Here is a 15,127-nt window from a genome sequence, read left to right as displayed (position 1 = left end):
TTCAGCTGGTAAACACTAAAACCTGTAATGCTGTGTCCCCTATGGACTGGAATTTGACACCCCTGCCTCTTATTACAGTCCTGAAGAATCTAATCTATTGCCTCTGTGAGCAGAGTCAGCGCACAGCGTACCCACATACAGTAATGACTCCCAGAAGGGGAGTTTCCTTAAGAAAGGATGGGAAGAGTCAGTAGGAATCATCCTTTACCTGCCTCATTTCCTTGTAGCTGTGGTGTCTGAAGTCCAGGTTGTCTGTGGTGGTGATTTCGTTCCGTCTGTGGTAGTAATTGTTCGGATCTGTGAGGCACAAATATATGTCAGACATAATCCAGTGGCTTTTGGGTATGATTTTCTCTGATGCTTCCAACGTTCTGCAGAAAGAAGTGAGGTTAAATGTGTTCTGGCCTAAAATAAGAGTTTCATATGTTATCTGTCCTTGTTATTGTTATAGTTATTCAATATTCAGTAGCACAGCATTATATCGGTGACACAATTCACAATTTTTATATGATTTTCATATATTTTTGTTCATGATTGTTGAATGTTCTCTCACCACCCAGCTTACATTACACAAATACATTATACAGCCACTGGGAATCCCTGTGGTGGCAGCTAATCCTGATTACTAGCGTAGCTACTGAGCTATAGGCTAATCAATACAACTTAGCTAGCATTGATTACTTTGGCTGTCAGATGAAATCATAAAAAAAAACGTGATTATATTTTCATTTAGGAGAAACAAGTTTTTCACTCTTTCAGCCAGAAAAAAGAGGCCAAACTGAGGTGAGATATCTAGCCTGGTTGCTACTTTGCTAACTGTAGCTTTTTGCTGACTGTCCTCCTCATCTGACTCAGTCATTTCTGCCGTTTGAGTTTCTCTTTCTCTCCACTGCAGTGATGATTTGAAGACAGTTGCAATGAGCACTAACATTAGCAGAGAATTGTAAAGGGCAGAATTATCTCTCTGTAATGTGTTCCAGGTTTCACTAGAGGGCGCTCCGGAGTGAGTCCAAAATGAATGGGTTAAGATGGAGCATTTGAGCAAAATCATAGTTTATAAAGGTTTAAACATTTTCAATGTAAAAGAATTCATTCATTTTCTGAACACAGAACAGCATAAAACACTTTAACACTGCTGTTTCATGTACGTTAATGACGTCTGTGAGCATGAACAGCCAACGAGCTGCTCCGCTCACCAACCAATCAGCACTCAGTAGCAGTAATGTTAGTCCTGCTGCCCAAAACCTGTTTGCTGTAGAAAAAGGAAACATACAGGTGAGTTTTCTTTGTTTTTTTAGAGAAATACATCCTTCTACTTTCTAAAATTAAAGGAAAGTTAGGAAAGTGGGCGAGAGATTAGAAACTGTTTTAGCTTTTTGTTTTAGCCATTTAGCTCCATTTACTCCCATTCATTGAGGACGCCCTCATGGGCGCCCTCTGCTGTTTAGTAGTCCTGTTTTTGATATAATGGGGGAAATAGGAAGCGGCCAGGCTCCTCATAAACCAGCGCTGACATTAGCTCTCTGCCCTTTTTTACTTCTTTATTTTTGTAGTGTCACTGGAGCTACAAGACTAGCATATCTAACAGTAATGGTAGAGTGTACCCAACCAAGGGACTGTGCACACTGAGTACGTCACCATATCACGCACATCCGCAAATGTACGTCACTTAGCTAAAACTCGCAGTAGGCAGCTTAAATATATACAGAGTCATAGAGTGACCCAAACAAACCACGTGAGCTAGTTTGAGGTTATGTGCTGGCTACATCAGCCTCGTGGCTCCAGTGCTAAGACTAACAATGCAACATGTCTTGGCTGACTGACTGCATTTGGAAAATTGAGTACATTTTATTTAATCTACAAAATATTAATTTAACACCTTATTTTAACAGTTTTATTATACCAATAAGCCAACAGGTTGGTGTCTAACCTGGCATGGGGCATCCCAGTATCTCCACCCTCATGCAGATGCTGCCGCCGCTGTACCACGTGCGAGGGTTGATTCTGATGTAACGAGCCACCACAGGTTTGGGGAAGGTGTTTAGCACCGGGATCTCCTTCTCCTTATTGCCAATGAAAAGCTACTGAGGCAAATAGAGAGCATGACAAACAATGACTGAACTTATTTCACCCGTAACAACTAAACTGCAACCAAAGGCCTGCAAAGAAACAACAACAGAGACCGTGAACTGTAGAGTCAAGCTTTCAGAATTAGGGCTGTTAAATTAAGGTCAGTAAAGACACTTTTATTATTGTTTTCTGTTTTGTTTTGTTATTTTTTTTGTTTTTTCACTAAGCATTAAGCTGTGTTAATTGTGATTTGTATTAGTACATAATCAGAGATCTGTGAAAATCTCTAATAAATAGATTATTATTTATAATAACAGACCATAAACAGTGAATTTGCATGTATCTTCTGGATTTTTTATATATGATGTACGTCTCTGTCATGAATGCATTTAAAAATATGTTATAGGGACAAAACTATTGAACAACTTAACATATTCATGATCATTTCACATCACATCAAAACAATCTGAATGACTTACTTTACATATTTACCATTTAATTATGTTGAAATTTTGAAAAAAAAGGAGGAATTCCCAATTTAAAAATTTACAAATTTTTACAAATTACAAAAACTTGTATATATATGTTTTTGTAATTTGTACACAATTGTTTATTGATTTGCTGGGTTTAACCGTTTCAACTCCTTGAGACCACCGGTGGTTCCAAAGTGCACTTCATCATATTCTTCATAACTTTCATATTTCATAAGCTTCATTCTAAAGCTGGGGGTCATATGAGGCTGAAACTGTCTTCTTTCCAGTCAAATAGATGGGTGATGTAATTTTAAAGCTGAACTCAATTTTTTTTTTTTGTTCTACTGAAAGTCGACCCATTTTTCCACAAATTTGGGCTATAAACTATAAACAGATGGCGTCTCTTCAGTGATCTGCTCTGTAAAAATTATTTATATAAAATAATACACAGAGCGTCTAAGATTTTTGGGTTTCAGCAGTAAATTGTAACCATATAGCGATATGTGTGATCATAAAACACGTTCTGTTAATTTCAGGGAAGCTTTAAAAAAATAATCTGCCGGCTTGAACAAAGAACAGGACTATAACAACCCCCTGATAAGTGTTCATTAAAGGGGAATTTCACTGATGTTTTATATTTTTGTTTAATTAATTATAATCCAGATTAAGATTTAGTCATTCAGAGTGGTTTGGTGTGAAATGCTTCATTCTAGAGAAACGTACTGAGTCATTGTTCACAGTGGTGGTGACAGGAGCCAAACATCTGAGTTTAAATTCTCTAAAATCTCCCTCACAGAAAGTTATTATGTGAAGTGGTTATTAATTCACTGCCTGACGACTGAGACGTTCTGACAGTTTTGAGAACTAAAAACCTAAAAAAGGTCCCCAAAAATGCTTATTTTACCATTAAAATAAAAACTAAATACTCAGAAGACTCGTGTAGGTTCACTGGTGATATTTGTGTTGTAGTCATGGCGACCCCTGGTTCCTATCACCACCACTGTAAAGACACCTGAACCATTTCACACCAAACCACTCTGAATTACACTGTTCACAACTCAACCACTGAATTAAGCAATTTTGCAAAATCAGTGGAGTTTCCCTTTAATATAAAGTGCTAGCAAATAAACGTATCCGGACCACCACAGTCTTCGTAAGAGTGTTAGCATATCCCCCCGGTGTCAGTTCCACTGTGGGCAGTGTATTTCTTTTCAGAATAACTGTCCTCCTGCAGTGTCGTCACCCATTAAAGTCAGCATGGGAACGAATGAAAGACTGAACGATTAAACACTTCCATTCTTTAAGTGGAAAACCAGTGATATGATGAGTCTTTCAGGCCCGTCTGCTTCTGCACAACCACAGCTACGACATGAAAAACAGGACCTGCCCTCACAGAACGACCAGAACCACTAATCCCTCTAAAGCCAAGGGCGAACATTCTTTAACACCACACGAGGTCCCGTAATTCAGTCTGCAGAGTCGGCACTTGTTCAATAAAATGCATTTATGGAACTTATACCTTCACCAGGGCCGAGAATTCATCAGTTTATTCCATAGTAATGCTTTCAGTGTCACAACTTCCAGCAATCAGGACCCTACCGGGTGCCCACCAGGTGTTAATCTGTGCTCGAGTACTGATAACTGCTTTATCAATTCAATTAATCAATATCCAGATACCAAAACGAAAACAATGCATGCTCATCATTATTCTAGGCGGTGTGATCAGCTCTGTATGAGCACTGAGACGATATCAGGCACTGACTCACCACTGTTTTAATGAACCAGCCTGAGCTCCCCCCATACTGTTTACAATCAGCCGTGTTTACAGTTACACCTCCGGCTAATTAGACTTGCAAATGAGCGACGCTCCACGTCTAATCAGCATGATTCTCTGTTCAGAAACAGTCCGGTAATCGAACGGCTAATTCTCGATCAGCTAATGTTGAATAATTACATTAAAACAAAGTCTGTGTCTATGATAAATTACAATCCTGATTAATTACCAGCCGAATTAATTACAATTATCAGGCTCTTAGGAGAAAACAGAGTGAAAATGGTAAATAAACCTTCACTAAAAAGTGAAGAAAAAAGAAAATCAGCTTTGCTCACAGTCTGGACAGAAGAGGACACAATGTTATTGGATTTAAAGCCTGAAATGTCAAGGAAGCTCCCAAAATATCATCCTCTGCACTGCAAATTCATGCTTTTTTTGTTTTGTTTATTTATTTATTTATTTTTTGGTCACAGTCACACTGATATATAACAGAGGGTTCTGGTTCTGGCTCAAACTTGCTTCCTGCACTATGAGCTTTAAACTAAGAGCACTACAAACAATAATATACTGAGTTTTCCACACTCAGTGACCACTTTATTAGAAAGTAATATCTGGTCAACAGTGGTCTTGTGGTCAGAAACTGACCAACAAGGAATGAGGTAGAGAGAAGATGATAAACTGTGCAACAACAGATGGACTACAAACTGTAATTGTACACCTATAAGAAAGGTAGCCTAGGTGTTTCTAATAAAGTGGCCAGTAAATAGACGTGCAAGGCAGGTGTTTCCAATAAAGTGGCCAGTGAGTGGAAGCACAAGGCAAGTGTTTCTAATAAAGTGGCCAGTGAGTGGAAGCACAAGGCAGGTGTTTCCAATAAAGTGGCCAGTGAGTGGAAGCACAAGGCAAGTGTTTCTAATAAAGTGGCCAGTGAGTGGAAGCACAAGGTAGGTGTTTCTAATAAAGTGGCCAGTGAGTGGAAGCACAAGGTAGTGTTTCTAATAAAGTGGCCAGTGAGTGGAAGCACAAGGTAGGTGTTTCTAATAAAGTGGCCAGTGAGTGGAAGCACAAGGTAGGTGTTTCTAATAAAGTGGCCAGTGAGTGGAAGCACAAGCAAGTGTTTCTAATTAAGTGGCCACTAAGCAGATGTGCAAGGCAGATGTTTTGAATAAAGTGACCAATGAGTGGAATCACAAGGTAGGTGTTTCTAATAAAGTGGCCAGTTAGTGGAAGCACAAGGTAGGTGTTTCTAATAAAGTGGCCAGTGAGAGGAAGCACCAGGACTACCTTGTTCAAAATAACAAAGGCCAGTTTTCATATATTTTGTGATGCATATTTCACTGGTGTGTAGAAATGTAATAATAATCTTTTATAACATAGTTATCTATTAGTTTGCCTAGTTCAGGTTAAATCCCTCCTCATAAGAGCTATGCTGTAATCAGGGCTGCTCACCAGGTCTCTGGAGCCGTTCTTTAATGTCACCCAGGTGTGTGAGTCATTGCTGACCAGCACTCGGTAAGATGTCACCCAGTCGCTCCTGCAGAGAGAAAGAGAACATCATGCTCACTTCACAGTCTCAGAACAACGCCTCAGTGAACAGCGCTGAACTGAGCAGCGCAGCCTGGATAGAGAAGATGAGCTGTTTGGTTAAATAAACAGTTTGGCAATAGGGATCCAATGATTCCCTCAGCTCACGATTCGATTCAGGACTCTGGGATGAGGAATCTGTATTCTTAAGATATTTTAAAAAAAGAAAATGGAAAATAATGAATATAATCATTTTGTTGCACAACATACTAACATCATAGAGCAGGAACGCAGGAGGAGTGCTGGACTGAGGTGTTGACAGGTGATCATTTGCAAATTTGAGTGTTCAAACAATGAGTGCGTTTACATGTACTCAATAATCCGATCACAATCAGATTTCTGAAGTTATCTGACTACTCAAATGGTCATGTAAACAGCACACTTTGATTTCTTAGACTGGAGTAAGGTCTAGAAATCTGATTAATCCCATTAAAAAAATCTCATTAAAAAAATCTTTAGCTCAGTAATCAGATTTCTCAGTGCTGTAAACTCTGACTCTGATTTCTTTCAGATTTCTGAGTGCTGTACATGTGTGCAAACAGACGGCGGTCCCGGAAATAAGCGAGCAGCGTCGCTGCCAAAATGTGGCAATGTGACTCAGTCTGAACAGCCAGATTGGAATTCATGCAATTTTGACGTCAATCCAACTCGACTTTTGTCATAATTTCGCACTGCTGAGACTCATAAACATTTAGGCTGATGTTTCTGTACAAAAAATCAGAAGAGACTCATCACAACCGCTCAGTGTTCGAAGAGGTTTCTTAAGAAATAGCCGAACGTGGCCGGAGGAGAACGAGGCTGCAGCGTCAAAGAACAGTTAAAAGTCTGGAAGTTTAAAGAATTTACAGCTCGAACTCAATCTGGGTGATGAGCCCAGCTGTCAGTCAGTGAAGCTTCATGATGGCTCCTGTGATGCTGGTGAAGATGAAGCTGATCCTCCGGGAGCGACTGGCGTTCGTTGGCGGTCGTGATTGTTTACCTCTGGATGAGCCGTGAAGCAGCGTGACGCTCTGTTCTTTTGTGCGTGTGAGTCAGTTTAGGAGCTGATCTGTTCAGACTGATGATACAGATCACATTTAAAAGATAATCTGAACAGCCAAACAAAAGAATCGGATTTGGTGAGAAAATCAGATTTGGACCACTTCCACCTGCTGTGTGAAGGATCTGCTGCTTATGTCTTGGTGCCAGATACCAAAGGGGACCTTCAAAGGTCTTGTAGAGTCCATGCCTTTGTTTTGGTGGCATATGGAGGACCAATACCATGTAAGACAGCTCAGGTGTGGTTTTTGAAACAAAATTCCATTAATAACACCAATAACAGCATATGTGAAACACACCAACCTATCTTTTAAATAATCAAAACATCTTGAAACACGAAAAAAGTTAAACATGAACATCAGTGATTGATTTTGATTGTGATTGATCTTGTTTCTGCAATGAAATCCGAAAGACTGAAATATCTGCCATAAATGAGTTCATGAATAATAAATTCTTATTTTCTTCAGTTCTAATTAATATAAAGGAGGCCAGAGCAGAATGTTGGGTTTGTCCTGCTGTGTTCGTGGTGTGGGAGTCTGCAGGATGGTGTGATGTATGTTGTCCAGATGGATGAGTCTATGAGGAGTCACAGTGGAGGGGGGTGTTGCAGAGGGGGAGCAGGAGGACGAACATGAAATATGAGTCTCAGACTGAGCTGGGAAATGTTTTTACTCTGACTTTCACACGACACGTACATTTTCATAACCTTAGTGAGCGTGCTCGCACCCTCGGGAGCGTATATGGTCCTGTGAATATGTATATGTGCAGGTGATTCTGAAAGAAATAGGTTGTTCTCTTGGAGGAAGCTCACCTTACTGAGTTTGTGAAATAAATTCTGGCCTCTTGTACAATCAACCAATAACTCTATATGGACACTGCAGATATGTACATAGACTGACCATAAGGGGGCAGATCTACTAATATTTTGTGCCACTTCAAACCATATTTTGGGATAAAAAGTGACTGTCGAGATTTACTATATAGGTTCTGCAGTCCTTTAGCACCCATGGTAAGTTGTCAGAGTGACAGGCACTACAGTTTCGCACTACTGCCTCACTGTAAATGAATGAAAGCACTTTAGTCGCCCAAATTAACATTTTTCAGGAGAGACATTTGTGTAGATTAACCCTTCTAGTCTTCTTAACTTCAGAACGGTTTACAATACAAACATGATCCACATATCAGTACGTTCAGCATACCCACCCCGAACTAGCAAGCATGACATCATCGAGCTGGGACGTCAGCATCAGTGAGTAATTCAGCTCGGAAAATCACCTAAAATCCTGATATTATTTCTCTGTTGTTTGGCCTTCATATTCCAACAAAGGAATAAAACAGCGACATGATTCACAATCAGATCATCATCAGACTCGGCCTCACCATCCACAGTGATTTCATCCACCTGTGACCATCAATCAGCCAGAGATCAGCTCCAAAATCACCCAAACCCACTCACTACTGTTATATTACATCTCTGCTTTTAGCCTTCATATTATAAACAAAGGGCTTTCAGTTTACATTGATTTTGAGTATTAAAAATATCTGATATTAAATATAGAACTCAATTTGTAAATAAAAATAAAGGCTGTCTTGCTGTGTATCAGTTTTAGCGCTCAGCCTGAATCCAAGAGCAAAGAAAATCAATAACAAACATGGTCACCTTATGATAATTGATTATTTTTACCCATAATAACCAACAGAATGAATCACCATCACAATTATTGCACTTTCGCTCTCTCTGGGTGGGTAGGATGCCCCCCCTCTTTAATCAAAGTGATGCTAGCATGCGCAGGTGTCTTTTAGTTGATATAAAAGGACTGCCGGTTAGCGCTCTCCTCAAAACGCAGTCAACTGTGAAAATGACTTAAAAAAAAGTGGTGGCTGGCTTCACACGAGTCTCTTACCCTTCTGACCCCTCAGGACTTCATCAAACAGGCCTTACCACAGTTACACTACAGTTTACAGCTGCTAGCAGTAAGATTAGATTAGAGTAGGTTAGATTAGATTAGAGTAGGTAAAACTAGATTAGAGTAGATAAGATTAGATTAGACTACATTAGATTTAACTTTATTGTTATTGTGCAGAGCACAGTTATAGAGCCACTTAAGTGCAGTTAGCATCTAACCAGAAGTGCAAAATACAGTATAGTTTACATATAAAGTGCAGAAAGTTACTGTTGTAAGCGATGCTGTAGTTACAATATGTACAATTAAGGACAGGGAGTGGTTAAGAATATAGATATTGATAGATTTTGCAGGTATAAATGTGGTGTGGAGTTCAGCAACGTCACAGCCTCAGGGAAGCCATTAGCCATCTAGCTTCTTTTTTAAGCACCCCCCTTCACCCCCCTTGTAGTTTTCCACCCCCCTTCAGAGGGGGATTTCCTGTCTCTCTCTAGTCTAGTGATGGTTATGTTTTTTTAATTTTGCCCGGAGTTTTCCGAAGAACAAACTCTCCACCGCTGCCAATCCCTTTTAGCCTGTGCACTGAAATACCGCAGCCTCCGAAGATTTCCAGAGCTAAAAAAACAGCAAGATAATATATAAATAAACACAAAAACAGCAGCAGCGCTCAGTGAAGTGGCAATCATAACCGCCCACGCTACAAATGCAAACTTCAGGAAGCTTCAGACGCAGCGGTGGGGATGGCATTGGGACCCAGTTACCTCGTAACTCAGCACGCACAAACACAGCGCTAACGGAAGCTGGCTCTGTGATCTGGAGTCAGCTCTGACCGGCGCAGCCCACACGCCAGCTGAGCCGTGCCACACAGGCCTGAGGGGGATCAGAGCGATCGGCAGGGTGAACGAGTCCTGCTGGATGACTCAAAGATGACTGTGCACTTCAGAGAAAGGCCCTAAAATATGTGCTGATGCTTTCTGGGTAATGCGAGGTGAAAGAGTATGACTAAGCTCCGCTCCACCAGCCAGCGGGAGGCAGTTTGAAGTCCGTGCGCTGCGCCCACTGGGCTCGTCTGCGTGTCCGTCTGACAGAAAGCTCGAGCTGCTGTTTTTTTTATTTTGTTTTTTTTTGAGAAACCCACCTCAGCACCTCCTGCCACCTCTCAGTAAAGCTGTCCATGTCAGAATATGAAAATGCCATATGCTAATGCTAAGCGTGCTAGCTGTACGGCCCCCAGCTGATAAAGTCGTCACGGTTTCTGCGGAGCAGCGCTGGCATTCATCAGCTGTTAAAAAGCGGACAGTGTTGCGTTTTCATTGTTCAGGGAAAGAAAGCAGCCGTCCTTCTGTTGTTTAGACAGGCTGAGGATTCACAGGGAGGCGGTTCAGTGGAGGAACAGAATCGGGCCATTATCAGAGGTTTGTACAGCAGACAGATATTGAGAGTTTAAAAGGCATATTTCTTATATTCTTCTTGTGTTTTTCCTTTTTAAGATCCACTTTATAACATTTGTGTGAGTATGAGAAGCAGCTGTTATTCATTTTTACATCACCTTCATTCCTTAGAATTAAACAGCCTGGTTTTGTTACTTCGTACCAATTTTTCAACATTGCTGTATAAATTATAAACAGAATAATTCAGAGAGGTTTGGTCTGAAATGGTTGATTGTAGAGACTCAGATGTCTTTACAGTGGTGGTGATAGGAACCAGGGGTCGCCATGACTGCAACACAAATATAGACATTTTATTTACTATCCAGAACCACCAGTGAACCTACACGAGTCTTCTGAGTTTATATGGAATGTTGATGATGGTCATATCAGAGCTGTACGTCAGTGTTTTGAGTATTTATCTGTGGTGCAATAACAGCTGTAAGCTTAGCACTGAGATACAAACTGTGATAAATGAGATTTATTCAAAACGTATGAATCTCTGTAGGTTGAAAACATTGTCGTTTGGAAAAACAGAAGCAGAATGTAAAATGTTTGCCTTTTAATGTTCAGTTTGTGAAATGTACAGAATTCATTTTCTCCACAATAATTTAGAGTCCCCACAAGGGGGCACTCTTAGCATTTAAGCAGTATTTTTCTGCATCTCTGAGCGTGAGGAGATCCACACCAGCAGGAATGCACATATGGTTAGATTCATGCTTTTCATCGCCGGATCTGCTTTTTGTATGAAATGCAATACAGGGCCAATCAGAACAGAGGTCATTTACATACACAAAAGTTTGGGCACCCCTAGTCAAATGTTTTTGTTGATTTTGTAAGTGAAACTAAATTAAGACCTCTTAAGCACACGGCTATACATTTTACACACTTTAATGCACAATTACTGTTTTATTTGCTAAATTTAACACAGTTTAAATCATAAAATGTTTTATATTTTATGTGTTAAATGTTATGGCAGATTTTATATTATATACATATTTCTTCAGGTCTATTAGGGACACTGAACACCTCCACATTGTTTCAGGTGATAATTTAAGCCCAAAGTTAGCACAGTGCTAACTGATGTGGTAGCGGGCGCCGTCAGCTACGTTAGATACACTGTTAGCTACAGAGCTCACGCTCTGCTTGGAGTTGTAAGGCTCTCTCTGACAAAACCTGAAGAGAAGCAACATTGTCAATGAACACAAACTTAAAATTAGTGTAACCGAGTTTCTACATGTTGTAGAAAATTAAATGTAATGCTTTTCATGACATTTTATGACATTTATTTTTATCATGTATTTATTTTGTATAACATTTGTTTCTCATTTTATGATAAATCATTTTTTTTCTTATTCAAAAAAGCTTTGCTGAATAAGTATAAAGGTCAGAGCTAAATATTTTGTCCAGTGTAGAGGTCAGTTTAGGTAGAAGCCATTGGTTTAAGTTTCCTTTTTGTTTGGACAGCAACCAGCTACTGTAATAAACTGTCCCAGCAGGTCAGTGTAGAACCTGATTGGTCGTCTTGTGTATTCAAAGTGCTGATTGGCTCACAGATAAAACCTTACAGAACTACGTCAGAGTTTGATGGAAGCTTTTTGTTTCCTAGACAACTCATAAAAAACACCCCACATAATGTTAAGAAGTTATTACAGAATAAGAAAATGAAAATAACTCAATTTTGAGAAAACCTGACACACAGAACCTCATAATTCCAAGGGCTTCATGGCTGAGTGGCTACATTAAGAGTAAAGGGAAGAACTATTCAAACCCTGATCGCAGGAGGGGCTACATCTGACCACAGAATTCACAGGGAAGCATCTGCTGCAGAGTCTGAAAGCAATTAGCTGTCTTGATTGGTGAGATTGTTTGCTTGTCACTGAGGAATGATGAACAGATTGGGGGCAGTAAGAATGTGCTTCAGCATGAGGACGAGGAGGTTGTGGTTCTGAGTTCAATTATGATTGAAACAGCCGCCACAATTACAGATCAGCCCCAGTGTCCCAAAGCTACCCCTGCATTCAAGTTCAGTTTAACTCTGACGCTGTATGGAGTAACACTCGCTCTACAGGCTTATCAAGACTTTCATGATGATTTGGCGAAAACTTTCTCTGGAAAACTGAGCTTTCCCTACTTTTTTAAAGAAATGTTGTTTGATGTAGGATGTAAACAGTGTTCAGGTTCAGTCCATATAGAGATTCTAAGAAAAAACATTTTGAATTCACTATTTTTGTGATGATATAATGATGCATTTACACACACCTGCCTGTTCAGCCTGTAGAAGTTTAGCTCCACCCATTTAGGGTTATAAGGATAAGGTTATGAGGTTCTGTTATCAGAAAAGAGGTCATTTACACACATTCATATGCAAATGTTTGGTGAAATGACATGTTTTTGTTGATTTTCTATGTGAAAATGAAAATAGTACAAAGAATTTTTATTATTTTTGGAAACATACATGCACGTTTTGAATTTGATGCCAATAACACGCTCCAAAAAACTTGGGACGGGGGCCTGTTTACCACTGTGTTTCATCACCTCTTCTTTAACTACACTCTGTAAGTGTTTGGGAACTGAGGAGACACTGCTGTAGTTTTGAAAGTGAAATGTTTTCCTGTTCTTGTTTGATACAGGATTTCAGCTGCTCATCAGTTCAGGGGCTCATATGTCTTACTTTTCATTTCATAATGTGCCAAATGTTTTCAGTGGTGACAGGTCTGGACTGCAGGCTGGTCAGTTTAGCACCTGGACTCATTTAATACGGAGCAATGCTGCTGTAATACATGCAGAATGTGGTTTAACATTATCTTGCTGAAATAATCAAGACCTTCCCTGAAAAAGACGTCGTCTGGATGGCAGCATATGTTGCCAAAACATGTATATATGGTTCAGCATTAATGGTGCCTTCACAGATGTGCACGTCACCCATGCCATGTGCACTAATGCCCCCTATACCATCATGAATACTGGCTTTTGAACTGTGCACTGATAACAAGCTGAGTGGTCTTTATCCCGGAGGACACAGCGTCCATGATTTCCAAAAAGAATTTAGAATTTTGACTTGATGGACCACAGGACACTTTTCCACTTCCGCTCAGTCCATTTTAAATGAGCTCAGACCCAGAGAAGGTGGCAGCGTTTCTGGATCCTGTTTATATTTGGTTTCTCCTTTGTGTTTTAGAGTTTTACCTTGCGTTTGTGGATGCAGTGATGAACTGTTTTCACAGACAGTGGTTTTCTGAGCTCATGCAGTGATTTCACTACAGAATCATGTCTGTTTTTAATGCAGTGCTGCCTGAGGGCCCAAAGATCACAGCCAGAAAATACTGGTTTTTGTCCCTTACATACAGAGATTTCTCCAGATTCTCTGAATCTTTTAATGATATTTTGTACCGTAGATGATGAAAAGCAAAAGTTCGTTGCTATTTTACGTTGAGAGACGTTATTCTTGAATTGTTGCACTATTTGATGGTGCAGTCTTTCACAGAGTGGCGAACCCCTCCTCATCTTTACTTCTGAAAGACTCCGCCTCTCTGAGATGCTCTTTATACCTAATCATGTTACTGACCTGTTATCAATCAACCACCAGGTGTTTTCTTAGTATTACTCAACTTTACCAGTCTTTTGTTGCTCCCGTCCCAACTTTTTTGGAACGTGTTGTCGGCATCAAATTCAAAATTCAAAATGTATGACAAAATTCTCAGGGTCAACATTTGATTTGTTGTCTTTGTACTATTTTCAATGAAATATAGGCTCTAAATGATCTGAATATCATTGCAATTTGTTTTTTATTAACATTGTAAACAGTGTCCCAACTTATTGGGAAATGGGGTTGTATATATATATATATATTATATATATATATATATATATATATATATATATATATATATAATGGTAATGGAAGGTACTTGATACGAGCTCTGTAGCCACTATTGCCATGGAATTTGGCCTCAGTGAAACCATAGCAACCAAAGGCTCGAGTTCAGAAACGCCCACAGGTGATGAGGGACCATCGATTTAGGTGACAAGAGGCATAAAGCCACTCGTAGTGAACGCAGCATTGCACAAGGTATTCTTTTCATGTTTTGGAGTGTAATTTAAATACTTACTGACAAATATTAGCAAAATCTCAAAACTTTACCGTTCTGTTAAAGACAGTGTTTCACTGAATTGTTAAACTTCCTGTGGTGAAACATGACAAATACCTGAATAGTGATTCCAGTATTTGAATACTGGCACCTCGACGGTACTTCAGTACACATAAACATCCCTAATTTGAACCCTTCAGCGTACAAGGCCATTAAGTTATCCATTATGCTAATTTCATGTAGAGAGGCAGTTTAATTTTGTACAGTATAAATCCCAGTTTTTTGTTTTTGTCTTTTATAATAACAAACTTGGTTGGCAGCTTATTGTCACTCCTTACTGCCATTTGTTTGGCTGTTTTTCACAAAAGCTACAGTATGTTTCAGATGTCCCCCTCTGTGCGCTTCGAAATGTTCTTTGCACAAAGTTTATGGACACCACCAGGTAGCCTGAGCTGAAAGTTTGACAGACAAAGCAACAGTAACTGTTAGGGAGGCGGGACTTTCTCAGAGTTCTTCAGACGGTCGGTTGCCGATCGCGTGTTTGGAGCGTAAATGAGCCGATTCTGATTTTATGAAGTTATTCACTGTTTCATCATCTACAAAAACGCAGGGCAGTGAAAGATTCAACTCAGCAAAGCCACCTTGGTTCCACCCTCCAGTGGCTGCAGAGTTCACAGGTATTTTTTTCTGTCCTGCAGAACATCATGCGTCTTCACTGATGAGCCTTCAGCCTTTCAAAGAAAGGAACCTCATTAGTGAAATGAGG

General features: G+C 39.8%; 1 protein-coding gene across 1 annotated transcript in view; it reads right to left on the bottom strand.

Moving 5' to 3' along the window:
- Window positions 1–15,127, bottom strand: part of cpxm2 (carboxypeptidase X (M14 family), member 2) — a 108,135-nt gene that overhangs the window by 40,327 nt on the left and 52,681 nt on the right. Inside the window, exons 5-7 of the mRNA XM_036571857.1 lie at window positions 5,767–5,851; window positions 1,931–2,081; window positions 209–297 (exon numbers count right to left, since the gene is read on the bottom strand). Of these exons, the coding sequence (XP_036427750.1) occupies window positions 209–297; window positions 1,931–2,081; window positions 5,767–5,851 (325 nt within the window). The remainder of the gene's footprint in view (window positions 1–208; window positions 298–1,930; window positions 2,082–5,766; window positions 5,852–15,127) is intronic.

The sequence above is a fragment of the Colossoma macropomum genome, unplaced genomic scaffold, assembly GCF_904425465.1.
Source record: "Colossoma macropomum unplaced genomic scaffold, Colossoma_macropomum, whole genome shotgun sequence".
NCBI classification, from domain to species: Eukaryota; Metazoa; Chordata; class Actinopteri; order Characiformes; family Serrasalmidae; genus Colossoma; species Colossoma macropomum.
This window is presented reverse-complemented; position numbering and strand designations above follow the sequence as displayed.